The sequence below is a fragment of the Sciurus vulgaris genome (assembly GCF_902686455.1).
Source record: "Sciurus vulgaris genome assembly, chromosome: 2".
Lineage (NCBI taxonomy): Eukaryota > Metazoa > Chordata > Mammalia > Rodentia > Sciuridae > Sciurus > Sciurus vulgaris.
The window spans coordinates 144,208,831-144,226,581 of NC_136462.1; the positions used below are offsets into that span (position 1 = coordinate 144,208,831).

General features: G+C 36.6%; 1 protein-coding gene across 11 annotated transcripts in view; it reads left to right on the top strand.

Annotated features, from left to right (window-relative positions):
• AKAP13 (A-kinase anchoring protein 13) overlaps positions 1-17,751 on the top strand; it is a gene marked incomplete at its 5' end in the record, with an annotated part of 340,854 nt that overhangs the window by 130,731 nt on the left and 192,372 nt on the right. For all 11 annotated transcript variants that reach the window (XM_079127358.1, XM_079127357.1, XM_079127350.1 and 8 more), the window contains one exon: positions 8,107-8,254. In XM_079127358.1, the coding sequence (XP_078983484.1) occupies positions 8,107-8,254 (148 nt within the window). The remainder of the gene's footprint in view (positions 1-8,106; positions 8,255-17,751) is intronic.

Below are 17,751 nucleotides of genomic sequence, written 5' to 3' on the forward strand. Positions count from 1 at the left end.
GTCAGTCTTCTTTATGGCTGAATAATACTCTTGTGTGCATCACATTTTGTTCATCCATTCATCTATTCAGGCACCTAGGTTGGCTCCATAGTTTAGCTATTGTGCATTATACTGCTATAAACATTGATGTGACTGAGTCACTGTAGAATGCTGATTTTAAATCCTTTGGATATATACCAAGGACTGGGATAGCTGGGTCAAATGTTGATTCCATTCCTAGTGGTTTGAGGAATCTCGGTACTGTTTACCAGAGTGGTTGGATCAATTTGTAGTCCCACCAGCAATGAATAAGTGTGCCTTTTTCACAACTTCCTCACCAACATTTATTTTGCTTGTATTCTTTTTTGTTTTTATATATAGTTTATTTATTTTGATTCATTGTGAACAAATGGGGTATAGCTTGTTTCTCTGGTTGTACATGAAGTGGAGTTGTACAATTTGGGTAATCATACATGCACATAGGGAAATGATGTTTGTCTCATTCTGTTATTTCCTTCCCCCCACCTCACTCAACCCTCTTTTTCCTTTATACAGTCCATCCTTCCTCCATTCTTGCCTCCCTCCCACCCCCCATTATGTGTCATCATGCGCTTACCAGAGAGATCATTCAGGCTTTGGTTTTGGGGGATTAGCTTACCTCACTTAGCATGATATTCTCCAGTTTCATCCATTTACCTGCAAATGCCATAGTTTTATTCTTCTTTATGGTTGAGTAATATTCCATTGTGTATATATACCCCAGTTTATCCATTCATCAATTGAAGGGCATCTAGGTTGGTTCCACAATCAAGCTATTGTGAACTGAGCAGCTAGGTTGGTTCCACAATCAAGTTATTGTGAACTGAGCAGCTGTGAACATTGATATGGCTGCATCACTGTAGTATGCTGATTTTAAGTCCTGTGGTTACAGGCCAAGGAGTGGGATAGCTGGGTCAAATGGTGGTTCCATTCCAAGTTTTCTAAGGAATCTCCACACTGCTTTCCAGAGTGGCTGCACTAATTTGCAGCCCCACCAGCAATGTATGAGTGTACCTTTTTCCCCACATCCTCTCAAACACCTGTTGTTGCTCGTATTCTTGATAATAGCCATTCTAATTGGGGTGAGATGGAATCTTAGGATAGTTTTGATTTGCATTTCTCTTATTACTAGAGATGTTGAACATTTTTTTATGTATCTGTTGATTGCTTGTAGATCTTTTTCTGTGAAGTGTCTGCTCATTTCCTTAGCCCATTTATTGATTGGATTATTTATATTCTTAGTGTAAAGTTTTTTGAGTTCTTTGTATATTCTGGAGATCAGTGCTCTATCTGAAGTATGAGTGGCAAAGATTTTCTCCCACTCTGTAGCCTCTCTCTTCACATTGTTGATAGTTTCCTTCCTACCTGATGCCCAATTTGTTGATTGGGTTATTTGTATTTTTGGTTTTAAGGTTTTTGAGTTCTTTATAGATTCTGGAGATTAATGTTCTATCTGAAGTACGTGTGGCAAAGATTTTCTCCCACTGTGTAGGCTCGCTCTTCACATTGCCGATAGTTTCCTTTGCTGAGAGAAAGCTTTTTAGTTTGAATCTATCCCAATTATTGATTCCTGCTTTTATTTCTTGTGCTTTGTGAGTCATGTTAAGTAAGTCTGGTCCTAAGCCAACATGATGAAGATTTGGACCTACTTTTTCCTTCTATAAGGTGCAGGGTCTCTGGTCTGATTCCGAGGTACTTGATCGATTTTGAGTTGAGTTTTGTGCAGGGTGAGAGATAGGGATTTAGTTTCATTCTGTTGCATATGGATTTCCAGTTTTCCCAGCACCATTTGTTGAAGAGGCTATCTTTTCTCCATTGCATATTTTTGGCCCCTTTGTCTAGTATGAGAAAATTGTATTTATTTGGGTTTGTGTCCATGTCCTCTATTCTGTACCACTGATCTACCTATTTTGGTACCAATACTATACCGTTTTTGTTACTATTGCTTTGTAATAGAGTTGAAGATCTGGTATTGCGATACCCCCTGCTTCACTCTTTCTACTGAGGATTGCTTTAGCTATTCTGGGTTTCTTATTCTTCCAGATGAATTTCATAATTGCTTGCTCTATTTCTGTAAGGTACACCATTGGAATTTTAATTGGAATTGCATTGAATCTGTATAGCACTTTTGGTAGTATGGCCATTTTGACAATATTAATTCTGCCTATCCAAGAACATGGGAGATCTTTCCATCTTCTAAGGTTTTATTTCTTTCTTTAGTGTTCTGTAGTTCTCATTGTAGAGGTCTTTCACCTCTTTTGTGAGATTGATTCCCAAGTATTTTATTTTTTTTGAGGCTATTGTGAATGGGGTACACTAATTTCTCTTTCTGAAGATTCATCACTTATGTATAAAAATGCATTGGATTTATGAGCATTGATCTTGTAACCTGCTACTTTACTGAATTCACTTATGAGTTCTAAGAGTTTTCCGGTGGAATTTCCAGGTTCCTCTAAATATATAATCATGTCATCAGTGAACAGGGATAGTTTGAGTTCCTCTTTTCCAATTCGTATCCCTTTAATTTCTTTGGTTTGTCTAATTGCTCTGGCTAGAGTCTCAAGAACGATATTGAATAGAAGTGGTGAAAGAGGGCATCCCTGCCTTGTTCCAGTGTTTAGGGGGAATGCTTTCGGTTTTTCACCATTTAGAATGATATTGGCCATAGGCTTAGCGTAGATGGCCTTTACAATGTTAAGGAGTGTTCCCACTACCCCAATTTTCTCTAGTGTTTTGAGCATGAAGGGGTGCTGTATTTTATCAAATGCTTTTTCTGCATCTATTGAAATAATCATGTGATTCTTAACTTTTAGTCTGTTGATATGGTGAATGACATTTATTGATTTCTGGATGTTGAACCAACCTTGCATCCCTGGGATAAAACCCACTTGATCGTGGTGCCCTATCTTTTAAATATATTTTTGTATGCGATTTGCTAAAATTTTGTTGAGAATTTTTACATTGATGTTCATTAAGGATATTGGTCTGAAATTTTCTTTCCCCGATGTGTCTCTGTCTGGTTTAGGTATCAGGGTGATATTGGCTTCATAGAATGAGTTTGGGAGGGTTCCCTCCTCTTCTATTTTATGGAATACTTTGAGAAGTATTGGAATGAGCTCTTCTTTAAAGGTTTTGTAGAACTCGGCTGAGAACCCATCTGGTCCTGGATTTTTCTTTGTTGGTAGGCTTTTGATGACCTCTTCTATTTCACTGCTTGAAATTGATTTATTTAAGTTGTGTATGGCCTCCTCTTTCAGTTTAGGTAATTCATATGTCTCTAGAAACTTGTTGATGTCTTCGAGGTTTTCTGTTTTGTTGGAGTACAGATTTTCAAAATAGCTTCTAATTATGTTTTGTATTTCACTCGTGTCTATTGTGATATTTCCTTGTTCATTCCAAATTTTAGTAATTTGAGTTTTCTCCCTCTTTCTCTTTGTTAGTGTAGCTAAGGGTTTATCAATTTTGTTTATTTTTTCAAAGAACCAACTATTTGATTGATGAATTTAGACCATTAACATTCAGGGTTATTATTGAGGTATGATTTTTATTCCCAGTTATTTTGGTTTATTTTTGGTTTTAATTGACCTGATTTCTCCTTTGACTGGATTTTCCTTTGGTATAATTCCTCCCTTTGTTGATTTTCATGTTTTTCATTTCCTCCTCATAGAATTTTTAGCTAAGAATGTTCTATAGTGCAGGAATTCTGGTTGTAAATTCTTTTAACTTTCGTTTTATCGTGGAAGGTTTTTATTTTGTCATCGTATCTGAAGCTTAATTTTCCTGGGTATAGAATTCTTGATTGCCATTCGTTTTCTCTCAGAGATTATTATACCTTTGATTGTCTGGATTGAGAAATCAATTGGGCTCAGAATTGTTTTCCCCCTGTATGTAATTTGATTTTTTTCCCTTGCAGGCTTTAAAATTCTATCCTTATTCTGTATGTTAGTCATTCTCATTATAATGTGCCTTGGTGTGGGTCTGCTGTAATTTTGTTCATTTGGTGTCGTATAAGTCTCTTGTATTTGACTTTTCACTTAATTCTTTAGGTTTAGGAGATTTTCTGATATTTTTCATTAAAAGGATTTTGCCTTCCTTTGGTTTGTGTCTTTGTGCCTTCCTCTATCCTGATAGATGTTGAATTTGTTCTTTTCATGTTATTCCATGATTCTTGGAGTTTCTGTTCCTGATTTCTTACCATATTCACTGTGTGTTCAACTGTATTTTCAAGTTGTATGTTTTGCTGGGGGTTCTGTCTTCCATGTGACCTAGTCTGTTGTTGATGCTTGCTATTGAATTTTTAGTTTGGCTTCTTGTTTCCTTCATTTCAAGGATTTATGTTTTTTTCCCCCCCAAAATCTCTATCTCTTTGTTGAAGTGATCTTTTGCTGTTTTCATTTTGTCTTTTATATTATCCTTTACTTTGAAGATCATATTAACTATGTATATTCTGAACACCTTCTCTGACATTTCTTCTGCGCTGCCAATGGATTTGATTATTGTAGCATCTTAGTTTGTTTGGGGTCCTTTCTTCCCTTGTTTTTTTCATGTTGTTTGTGTGTCTTCTCCTTTAGCAGTGCAGATCCGGGGTACTACAGTTTCTACCATATAGATTTATAGTGTCTCTGCAGATTGCCAATACCTCTCCTTCAAAGGGGAGATCAGTATTAACAGCATTCAATGCAAACAGTGTGCAGCCTTAAACCAATAGCTCCTATTAAGACATTTACAGTTTTGTCACAATAAACGGAAGTCATGTGTTCGATTATCATCTACAATATAAGCAGTAGGTTTGTAATTTCTAATGGTGAACAAAGAGGACTGGCAGGGGCAGGGTGGTTGTGTAGGATGTGATGTTTTTGAGGCAAGAGGTGAGAATATAGAGATATTAGATCATAGGAAGAGTGAAAGAGGAATCAAAAGAAGTTGGCTGTTAGCGGGGAAAAAAGAAGGAAACTTCAGGGAAACAGATAAGTGAGAGGAAAGTACATAAAAAGAGTTTAAAGAAAAAAAGAAAAGTAAAAATAAGAGAATGTACAACAAAACTATAATGTTCTGTTCAGACATCCTACTCCTCAGTAGCCTGATGCATGAAAAGTACTAGGTTTCAAAATGTTGGGGATGTAAGTGTGGGAAAAGAAAGAAAGAATAAAAAATCTCGAAGGAAACTTGAACAATTGTTTCTGTTGGAGTTGAATATCTTCTCTGCTTCCCTTCTCACCTGATAGGTGGGGTTGTCTGGAGTTTGCTGGTGTCTTCACCCTCAGGATGGTGAAAGTTAGTCTTGGTGGGAGGGTTGGTCTTGGAAGTGGAACTCATGGAGGCGGGGTACAACAATTGCTGGTCCCTGTTGGAAGACTGCAACCTAGGAGTCTCCTTTGGGGTCCACTCGGGTGATATAGGAGCCTGGTTAGCCCATTACATATCCTGTGGACCCTACAATTCCCGACAATTTAGTCTTTAAACTCTATGTCTACTGTCCCCGCCTTTTTGACTTCCCAAGGAGGACCCTCTCTCTCTCCCCCTAGGGCTGAGTGCCGGGACAGGTGTGCCTGTCATGGAAAGCTGTTCTGTGTCGGGTAGGTCAGGACTAGGCAGTGAGAGCTACAGGCTGGCCATGGCATTGCAAGCACGAGGCTGGGTTGGTGGTTTGGAGAGGAGGGTTGGGGGACTGGGCATTGGGGAGCCAGAGGATGCCATTGATTACCAAACCAGTGGGATGAGGTGATCAGAGGATACCAGATTGAGGAGGGAGTTAGAGACTGGGCTGGTTTCAGGTCCTGCGTCAGCCCTGAGAACCCAGTGAGTTCCAGGCTGAGTGACTGGACGAGCTGGAATGAAGATGCTGTTATGTATAGCTAATTAGAACAAATAGGAAATATAAGAAAAAAAAAATCTAAGTGAACCAAAGGACAAGTGATCTCGCTGATAAGTGGATGATGACACATAATGGGGGGTGGGGGGGCAAGAATGGAGGAAGGAGGGACTGTATAGAGGGAAAAGGGGTGGGGGGAAGGAAAAAATAATAATGAATCAAACACCATTACCCTATGTAAATGTATGATTATGCATATGGTATGCTGTTACTCCATGTACAAAGAGAAACAACATGTATTGCATTTGTTTACAATAAAAATAAATTAAAAAAAAATAAAATTAAGAACTTAAAAAAAAAAAATCTAAGTGAAAAGGTCCAGTTGGTTAAATACACTCAGCTGCTGTGGGCCATTAGTGCAAAAGTAACCATATACATATGTAAATGAATAGGAATGACTCGGTTCTAGTAAAACTTTATAAACACTGAGATTGAAGTTTTATATCATTTTCACATTAAAGGTTTTCATGTGAATTTTTTTGTGGACCATTTAAAATATGACAACCTTTCTCATCTTGTGAGCCCTACAAAAACAAGTGGAAAGCAATATATGGCCCATGGATCATTGTGTCCAACTGTGGAAAAGGTGGCATGTTTCTCTTATGGAATTTATTGTCAAAATGGGAAGGAATGAAAAGTCTTTTCTTGACTTTTGAAGTTTGGTTTGGTTGAAAGTTTTTTTCAGGATATAGTGATATTTATATACCTTGAGAAATTGACTCTTCTCATGTGCTGTAGACATTTTAATTGGTTGTATCATTCCAAGGGATATTAAGTGTTTTGCCAGCTTATGCTTTTCACAGTTGTTTCCAAGAGGGGATCTTACAGGTAAAGAAGAAGTATAATTCTGACAATTGATCTAAATTAGTGATAGATCTGTTTTACTGACTGTAATACTCCTTGTGTTGGGGTACTTTTGGAACTCTTCAGTTCAGTAATCATGTCAGTAACTAAATTTAAGGCATAGTAAGTCAAAGCTATTTGTGATTGTAGTTTATTCTGACTTATGTGTTGCATTTGACAAATTTGAACTCCTTAAGAGATCTTGGTTCTTTGGGAAATTCTTTGAACTCTGTTTTCGAAATTGACCTACTGGAGCACATCTGTTAACAGACTTGATCCTATGTTTGACTCTGTAGATTTTTCTGAGCCTTAATAAGATGTGACCACAGGGTGGCATGTTTCTCATATGGACTTTATTGTTGTCAAAATGGGAATGAGTGAAAAGTCTTCCCTTGATGCTTTAAAATCTTGTTAGCTTTTGGTTACAACACAAATTATGTAATGTTTACAGTTCGGAGAATGGTAATCAGGACTGTTTTTCATAGAATATATTGGATTTAGCCACTGGCCTCAGGTTTAAGAATCAGCCTATAAAAACATCTACAAGAATATAACTAAAGAACAAAAAGTATCTTGCCTTTTAAATAGTTGTGAAGGCATGGGCAGAATTATTGGCATAAGATTTTTATCTGATTACAGAGGCTTCATAGAGGGATGAATGAAAAAGGGCTTGGATTCCAGATGGTTAGGACACACAAATAGTTAGAAAAGTGACCTTTCTTCTTCTCAGATGAAGATGAGAGCTGAATCTCTTCCAAAAGTTTTCATGTATTAGCTATAAGGAGAGAAGGATCATATCTGTGTAGTCAAGGGAAGTAAAGTCAAGTCTTGGTAGGTGGGACTTCAGTACAGATTTACCTGGAGTCCAGGCATATGTTCTTTATGTGCTAGTATTTCCAGTTGGGTTCATTCTTTGTTGGAGAATGGATTGGGCTGGTGGTGATTCTTGGGATGTAGAATTTAGAGAAATCTTTCTTGCAACTTGAAAACGGAGGCCAAGAGCATTCTGTGAGGATATAACTATTTAACATACCACTCCATCTTCTTTGTCTAATTTTTAATCTCCTCTTGAACCTATTCTTCAAAGAAATACACTGATACTCGTTTACATGTTTATATTATCACCTCCACTAAAATGTATGCTGAAAGAGGTCAGAGATCTTATTTTCAGGCACATTTTGTATTCCCATTGCCTACATATTGCCAGGCATGTAAGTGCTCAGTGTATGTTTGTTTTTATACTACCAGAATTGGGGTACAGTTTCACAGTAGAGATGATATATTTAATTTTCCTTAACTACAATATTTTATAAAGATAGGCTCCCATGTACAGCCTTGCTAATGCAAATTTGCCATATCTTTTCCTTTCCTAGGGTGATTGTGTTGTTACAGTACTGCTTGCTGAAGAGGACAAAGTTGAAGATGATGTAGTTTTTTACTTGGTGTTTTCGGGTTCTACCCTCCATCACTGTACCAGTACCCGGAAGATCAGTTCTGATACTTTGGAGACCATCACTCCTGGTAAGTATTTGAATGGGATCTTTTCTAGCCTTTACTAGTCCTTGAACACTTTTATTGTATATTCTTTAGTATAGAGTAATATTAAGAGTGAACCAGGGTGATACAACTATTTTCAGATTTTTTTAATTACATAGGTACTATATTTTATTAATCTTGCGTGTTCCAAAAAAGTGTGAAACTAATTAGAAATAAATGCAATAATGTGATGTTATAAATTGAAAAATCAGGATCAGCAAAAATTAATTTATTGTAATGTTGAAATTTGGGAAATATTAAAACACAGTGTGGAAGATATAAATTCTGATGTGATTGCTGTTATGGGCATACAGATTTTATTCTCATGGTGGTAAAACCAAAAAAGAAAACATGCAGTTATGCATTTCTCATATCTAAGATAGAAAAACCTACAAAATATTTCATGAAGCCATATTTTCCCAAAATTAATAAATTATAGTTCATTATGGAATGAAAGCTTAATCACTATTGTATTTTTAAGTTGAACAGAATTAAAAGATGTTTACTTACTAAAAAATTTTGTGAAGTCATCAGGACAACACTACTTCTAACAGAAAGGGATGATGTAGTAATGCGTATCTCTTGGCCTGTCCTAACCTTTGAAAGTATGTTGGTTTGTATTTGGAGAGGAGGTTCTATCCTCAGCTGACCTTGCTTTAGAGTTAACAATTAACCAGTTTTCATCAGAATTCAGAAGAGTGTACAGTTAGAGGGAATCTCTAAAAATACCAACGGCTTAACTGTTACCATTTAGAGAATGGATTTGATTAGATTGTTAACCTTTTTTATGAGTTCCACTTTCTTGGTGTAGGTAACCTAAGGTTAATTTGTTTATGAAGCATTTCAAATATCTGTTCTTGCCAGTATTGGATCAGATTGCCTGTTTTTCATTCCATTGACATTTCATATAAATTATCTTTGTTTGATACCTACCAAATTCTGAAAATTATGCCACATTTAAGAACTAAGATTATGACTATTGAAAATTGTATTTATCTTCTTTCTTGACAAATTATTTTGAAAAAATAGGGAATATAAGATTATAGACAGTCCCTAGGAATGTTTCTCTCAAACTTTTAGGGATAAGAAATTAAAAATAGTGGTCAGCATAGGTACTGATTTTTTTTTTTCTGAAGTGTATTAGGTATTCTTTATGATTTAGAGCTCCAGTCATCTTATTTTGTTGTGATGTCCATTGTATTGGAAAAGGTATTTCTGGAATTTGAGGTCTGCTGTCTAGAAGTGCCATTCATTATCACCAGTGCTAAAAAGTTATTACATGTTGGCGATAGGGAGAAACAGTTCCTTAACTCTGTAGAATCAGTCTTTTACTGGCTCTTACTCAGAAAGGAATGGAGATAATTTTTACTAATTCTTTCTGAATTAGAAAAACTTTAAAAGTCTAGGGTGTTTGTACATATGTATCTAGAAAAGAACATATTAATTAGATCCTAGAAGAGTATAAGTAGATATACTTTTTTTTTTTTACCTTGTCTGTTAATTACTTTTAGGATTCATAGCAATTTTTCTTGTTTAACAGAAGAACTTCAAACCTTCATTGACCTCCAAATTAGACTCAGCACTTCCATATTTTACTTTTTTTCATAAGGAAAGTTACTATACAAAGAAATTTGTCATGAAAAGGAAAAAAAAAAAATTTACCAGTCAGAAGTCTTCTGAATTTAATGGAAAAATTGTAGCCCAAGTCTCAACAAGTGGTCCTATAGTTATAGCATGATGTGTCTTTTATTTCATGTGACCCAAGACCCTTTTTTAGCAGCAGATGTCCAGAGATTACTAAATTAGATAACATATTTGAAAAGAAGTTGTAAGTTTTTAATTGACCCAGTCAGAGAATTCTGATTCCTTCTCCACTATAGGCAATCATTTATTTTTTTACTGGACTTTTTATAATAGTCTCTCTATAAGTACTCTTACTATAAGGCTTCTAGATGGCTGTGACTTTATGTTTTACAATACTTAAGTATTTTAAGCTTCTTAATCCATATAGCGCTTGTACTTAAAAAAAAAAAAACAAGAACTACTCAAAGGGGAAAGATACTTGTTTTCTACTGTCCTAGTTATAATATTATGAGGAAATTTTACATTTTATCACCTTGGGACTATGAACATGGCACTGGAATCCTGGGGTATGCATTACAACAGAACTGATATCCCCCAGGGAGTATAAATTGAATCTTGGGACTACAAAAATATAATCTTACTCCTCTTTACTTATAAAACAGAGATGGACATAATACAAATATGTGGTATATCAATTTTTATTAAAATTTCATGAGGTGTGAAGTAGAGAAAAATGTCTAAAAAGGCTACTTGGAGAGATGATAATGGTAAAAAGGTTCAGAAGTACTGCCTTAGAAGTATATTGGCTAGAATATAGAAGATCACATTTTTAGAATTAATTAGCTCCTTGCTTTTCCAAAATGCACATGATGCAATTCCTTCTTGTGTTTGCTGTTTTACCCCCCTCTACTTAAATACTCATGTGCATACAGTGATGTTTAAAAATATATCAAATTTGTACATCTGCAAATAGAGCACCAAAAACTAGAAGTGGTTGCATACTTTTTCATATAATCCTAGCTGCTGTAGGAGTGGGTCTGAGGAATGAACATTTCCTTTAACCTTATTATATCCACTTAAAAGATAGAAAAGGATCAGATTTTTAAATAGTTTAATGTCAGATTGAATAGTAAAGACATTATTGTTATATTTTCCACCTCTGACTGCTGATTTCTTAGACGATGACATCTGTGTGAGACTGGGCTTGGCTGGCCCAGGAAGCACTTTTAGGGTTCCTTTTTGGATAAGTGGTAAAACAAAGTCCCAATTGTTTCATCCTCAAAAGAGAAGGCCCGGATGGGATATGTTCCACTTTTAGCTTAGTAGGAAATGAAGTAATTCTTGGGTCATGCTTTAGTTTTGTTTATCTGTAGCAGTTGTTTTGTTTCCATGGATGCAGATGCTCCTTGTAGTGATAAGAAGCCTGCAGAAAAGCTCTCCCAACCTCTTGAACACATACCTCTGACTTAGGAACTTACATGAATTAAATTTTTCTAAGAGGACCATTGCTTTAAATTGCCGCTCCTCAGTTAGGTGCTTCTTGTATTTTTGTTTATTCTTCTCCTTTCCTTTATTTTTTTCAGTTCAACTGTTGTGCCAAAGGCAGCAATTGGCTCCAAAGCTTTATTGGGCCATGCTGACTGGAGAAACTCTTTATAAAGTTTTAGGGATCCATTTTCCTTGAGTTACCTGAACAGAAGCATTTTACTAGTTAATAGTAATACCAGTTTTGGTAATACCTGCTTTATGTTCAGAGCTTTGTGTATGGCCACTTCTCGTGTTTGTAACAATCCTTGGGTTTGTGGTTTTCTCATTTTAGGTATAAAGAAATAGGCTTCAAGGTCAAATAGCTTTCTCAGGGTAACTAAGCCTGTCTGGGGTTCAGACCTAATATTTTTTGACTCTTCAACTAATTGCCAGTATTCTTTGGGACCCCTTTCAGTTCACTAAGCTGGGAAGTGATCTCTTCTATCTTGTAATCTGTTTTGTATTTTTGTTATAAATGAACTGGGCTTGATAGTGGGATAAATTTAGAAAGACTTTTTAAAGATGAAAATAAAGTTCGGGCTATCAAATTTAAGTGAGGACCATTAATGTTTGGGTCTTTAACAATTTATCTTTGTCATCTCTCTCAATTCCTTTAGGACCACTTCCTTCACAAGTTCAGTAAAATTTTCTGAACTTACCTTTTAAAAAAAGAAAAGTACTGTGAGTTTTATTTTCCTTATACTAGGAAATCAAGTGGAAGGAAAAACACCATGAAATTAGCAAAAATCTTACTATTCTTCTTACATAAAATCTACAGCTTGTTTTTATGAACAAAGTTAAATTGTATTTATCATATCAAATTGGATATGAGTTTTCCATTTGATGTCTTTATAGTGTAGCTATAGACATTGTTAATACCCTATGTTCATCATGTAAAAAGGCAGTCATAAGACTAATGGTCACCAACAAATAATCATGCCTCTAGACCTACTTTACAGTAGTAAAAAGTTTTATGTGTGCATATGTAGTGATTTTAGTTTTCTTAGGTCCACATTATAAAACTTTTAGCATAATAATTCTGATTTCTTTCTCTAGATGCTTTATCTGAAAGTTTATAGGGTTTAAAAATAATCTTTAGAGCCTCTTGGGCATAGTAGAAGAAAATATCAGTGTAAGATATTAGCCTGTCAACCTTGTGTAACATTAGTTTGAGATACTTTGTTCTTGATCAGTATTAACTCTTCCAATTACTCTTCAATGAAAAGTTATCTATGAAACCCTCAGTTCTCTGCTCTTCTTTTAACTCAGTTTTTCTTTAAAAAAAAAAAAACAACAACAACAACAACAAAAAAACCCTGTAATATACCAAACAAATTCCAGATTTATGGTATGTTTTACTTATAGTGATTCAGAATTTCTTCAGAGTGTTAAGTTCATGTCTGACAGGAAAATATTAGGCTAACAGTTGGATGACATTGCTGGATATCTGTTTCATGATCTTTTCATGGTCTGACATTCTACCTTTTCTTGTATACAATTGCAGTTTAGATATACACTAATAGAGTTGACAGTAATTCAACAGTCTTCTACCTGCTAACAAATTCTGCCAGAGCAGCAGTAAGAGATAAGCATTGTGCTGCCAAGCACCGCATACACACTCAGCATACCCTTAGACCACCTTATGTTTCTCTCCCTCTTGTTTGCTCCTACCTCATTGTTTTAGTCAACTTTTTTTTTTTTTTTTTTGTCACTGTGACTAAAAGACCTGAGAAAACAATTTTAGAGGAGGAAAAGTTTATTTGGGGGCTCACTGTTTCAGGGGTCTCAATCCATTGACAGCCAGCTGTATTTCTCGGGGCTTAAGTGAAGCAGAACAACCTGGCAGAAGAGTATGTTGAAGGGAAGTGGCTCACATGATGATCAGGAAGCAAAGAGACTCCACTCACCAGATACAAAATACATACCCCACGGGCATGCTTCCAATAACTCATCTCCTCCTGCTACCCTGTCTGCCTTCAGTTACCCATTCAGTTAATCCCATCCCAGGGGATTAATTCACTGCTCGGGTTAAGGGTCTCACAAGCCAATTATTTCTCCTCTAAACCTTGCATTATTTCACATGTGAGCTTTTGGGGAGCACATCACATCCAAACCATAACCCTCATCCTTCCTAGGTGTAAGTAGTTACTTTAGTAGTCCCAGATGGATATCTGTGCAGATAGGTCTGCACAGATAGGTCTGTCTGAAATCTTGAACAAGATACTATTGCTTCATCATCACTTTTTACTCTGTGTACACCTACAGAATATGATTGGGGGGCGATGGTGTAGGGAGAGACAGGGAGATAGATGCTGGGGATTAAACCCAAGTCTTCACAAGTGCTAGACAAGCGCTGTACCACTGATCTACATCCTACCACTTTGTAAGTTTTAATGTGAGAAAGGGTCTCACTGAGTTGCCTAGGCAGGTCTTGAATTTGCCATTCTCCCTCCTTAACTTCCTGAGTAACTGGGATTATAGGCATGCACAAACTCACCTGGCCAAGAAGGTGGTTTTATGGACTGATAAATGTTTACTTCTAGTGGCATTGTGACTCCCTTTCTAATTCAGGTTTTCAGGTTTTCCATTTTTGCATAGACATGAGCAAGGAGATTGATAAGAAAGAACAAGGACTGTTTTCATGGGTAAGGCCAATGGGTATTATTATTTTAGGTTCTTGTAATATCTCCTCTAAGACATAGCTAGTATAAGTATTGAAGGCAGAATTTAATTTGGATCCCAAGTTATTTACAGCATTATTGTGGTATTGTGAAGTTAATGATTTTGCTCTCTGCCTCAGAGGACTGTCAGGAATTTATAAGTTTGTTTAATTCTGAAACAATGAGGCTACACTGTAATAAGTCACAACATTTTTATCTTTAAAGTAATTTTTCTGTCTGAAATACATATTGCTACCCACCTCCCTTCCAATTTGGATCAAAGTGAGGCTGTATGTGTTGTTTTGGATGATATTGTTAAAGAATTTGGGAGGACCCTTCCAAATTATAGCACTGCATTCATAAGGCTAAGAGGCCCAATTAGGTTAGGTTGTCATTTACCTCATGCCACACAGCTAATAAGTAAGAAAATAGTTTTAAAGCTAGTCTTGTCTACTAAGCATCTAGATGTAGCCTAATTAATATTCTCCTGCAACTCTCTCTCATAGTAACAGTTCCATCCCTTGAGCTCACCCCCTGCTTTCCATTTTTACTTTTTTTTGGGGGGGGGGGGATTGAACCTAGGGGTACTTAACCACTGAGCCACATCCCAGCCTTTCTTAAATTTTTTTCATTTTTTATTTTGAAATAGGGTCCTACTAAGTTGCTTAGGGCTTCATTAAGTTGCTAAGGATTGCCTTGAACTTGCAGTCTGCTTCCTGATTACAGGCATGCTGGGATTACAGGCATGTGCCACCACACCTAGCACATTTTTACATTTTTAAAGCTATTTCCTTCTCTGCCTTTTCTCCCTGTCTACCTTCTGCCTGTCATGACCCATAGGCTTTTGCAATTGGAGAAACCTCAGCACCTGTAGCATTATAGCTCCTTCATGCTACAATGAAGGAATTGAGGCCCAGAGAAACAGCTGCAACTGAATATAGATGAGTTTTAGCCAAGATTTGAATGCATTTTTATTCTTTTCTCATTAATTCTTTCATGGTGCCTATGTTTATTTCTGTCCTTCCCTCTCTCTCCTTTTCACTTCCCCTCCCATTCCATCTGTCTTCCCATCTTTCTTTCCTTCAGTCTTTCTGTCTTGTCTTCCCGTGTTTTGGCTGGCCTGGCAGTTGGTCTGCCCTACTTCCTCCCTCCCTGACTTCTCTCTTTCCCCTCCCCTCTCCTCCCTCCCCCCAAAACTCCCCCCTTTTCTTTTATTTCCTTTTTCTCTTCTTTTACCTTCTTTCTTTCCTTCCTCATTCTACCACTGAGCTACATAAGCCCCTTTTATATTTTGAGACAGTCTATGTTGTCAAGTCTGGTCTTGAACTTGAAATCCTCCTGTCTCAAGACACCTGTGTAGGTGGTATTAAAGGCATGGGCCGCTATGCCCAGGTCTTATTTCACTCTAAGCCATCTTATGTATACATAAATTTTGGGTGTAAGGACAGATTCTAGAGTAGTGAAACTTGGATTCAGATTTTAATTCTGCCATGTCAGAGCTATTTATAACCTTGGGCATTTTGCTTAACTTTCTTTGTTTGGCAAATAAGGATAATAAAAATACCTACTGGTTATTGTGAGATGGTATTTGTAAAGCACTGAGAATAGTATCTGGCTCATGGCAAGTATTTTATAAGTGCTTATTAAATGAATAAGAAGAGAAAAAAGAATGAAACACCTTAGTTCTAAGCGTTACAGAGAAGAATCCCTGGGGATGAGAGACTTGGGGGCAGTGGGCCTGTGAAAGATCCTTTTAAACTGCCACTTCCTTGGTGAAATGTACTCCTTCCCCATCCCCTAGTTGCACTGTATGTTTCTAACAGAGCTCATCTGGTTTTAACTTACACTGCAGTTATCTGTAGCTTGTTTGAGTCTTTCCTGTGAACTATAAAGCACTGGAAAATGAAGCCCCTTGCCTTCCTCAAATTCACCTTCTAATCATGGTGCCCGAACTTTGTGACTGTCCAGCTACTAGTTGTTAAACAGAACTGAGTCAGATGTTATAGAACATTTTACAAGAAGTATTTTCTGCCAGTAAAATACGGGAACTTCCTACCTGGATCAGTTGACTAGTTTCTGGTGACATTGATGTCTTTGTAATTAGGCTGACTGCCTTTTAAAGAAAGATTTAATGTTTCCCTGATTTCACATAACATATTCAAGGTACAGATTCTATGTGTATATTGAATTAAGGGGTGTATGCACATTTGTACATGTGTATGCACACTGAGCACACACATTGGGCAGGAGATGCTTCAGTTTTTTCTGTCCTTCCCAGAAAGGATTCAACTTGGAAGGCAGTAGGAGTATCCTGGAATTACATGTTTGTGTGAAGACTGATCTTTACAACTTCTGAATCTGTTATTCTTGCTTAATAGTCATACTGGCCTATCTCTCCAAGTGTCAGGCTCCTTTCAGGCGGGAGCTTAGTTGTTACCTTCCGTCCTCTGTTGATGGATAATATGACACAAAACCCTTGCATCATGATGTGAAAGGGCAGGTCCTTTGGTATCAACCTTGACTTTTAATAATGAATTCTGCTTCTTTCTTAATATATATTTAACCATGTGTAAGTTCCTTTAATTCTGGTAGTGTCTGTTTTCTCATCTATAAAGTGAAGAAAGCCAGACTCAGTGGTGCACACTAGGGAGGGTGGGGCAGGAGGATCATAAATTTGAGGCCAGCCTTGGCACCTTAACAAGATCCTGTCGGAAAATAAAAAGAACTGAGAATGTAACTCAGTGGTAAAATCTCCCTGGGTTCGAGTCTCAGTACAAAGAAAGAAAGAAGAGAAAGTGAAGAAAATATATACCTTATAAAATTGTCATGTAGAAAAAATTACATATCAGATACCTGGTATGTAGTAGATTCTTAGTATATACTTGTTACCACCCTAAAATTACACAACAGTGAGAGTTTTTTTGTCACAAGGGTGAAGGTATGTGGAGAAATCACCACTTATCATTGTGATTGACAGTAGAAAAAATATTGTTCTCTTTCAAAGACAGCAGAAAGCTTAGTTTGTTTTGTCTGAGTTTGAAATCTGTGTTAGTCTCTGTCCATGGTATGGAAACTTAGATCATGGACTTCAGAGAGGGATTGTTTTCCCCTCTGCATTGGGGTGCTGCAGAAAAGCAGTCTGTGCATGTGTTATGGATTTAGGAAACTTAAGGATGCACAGGTGCCTGTGGTAAATCAGAGAACAAAGTGGTATAACTCAATCAAAAAATAGTAAACTGATTTTTTTTTCCCCTGATCAGAAAGATATTGAGATGAAGAGTGATAATGGTAGGAGCAACATAGTTGTGGTAGTTAAGGTCAGTATTTAAAGGAGAAAAAACAGTGATGTTTATATGAATATATTCTGCATATTGAAAATATTTAATTTTGAATGGCTAGATCCACAAGAAAGTCTCATTTTCCAAGAATACTTACATACAGAAACATTGTGCTGTTAAATTTTGCTAATTTCACTCAAGCTGAGCTCTTTGGGGTGGCATATGGGTTGTTTTCTGAAGTAACAGTTCATGAGGTACCTGCCCATCTGTACAGTAGTTATCGCAGAGTCCTTAGCATATTTGCTTCTCTTGAACTGGGCTTCTATCCACAGCATTACACCTTTGTTATGGAACCAGATGATTTCATTGAAGTTCTTACCCATTAGTAGTTGACACAGGAAAGAAGGTTTATCTGAGAACAGTAAAAATATTA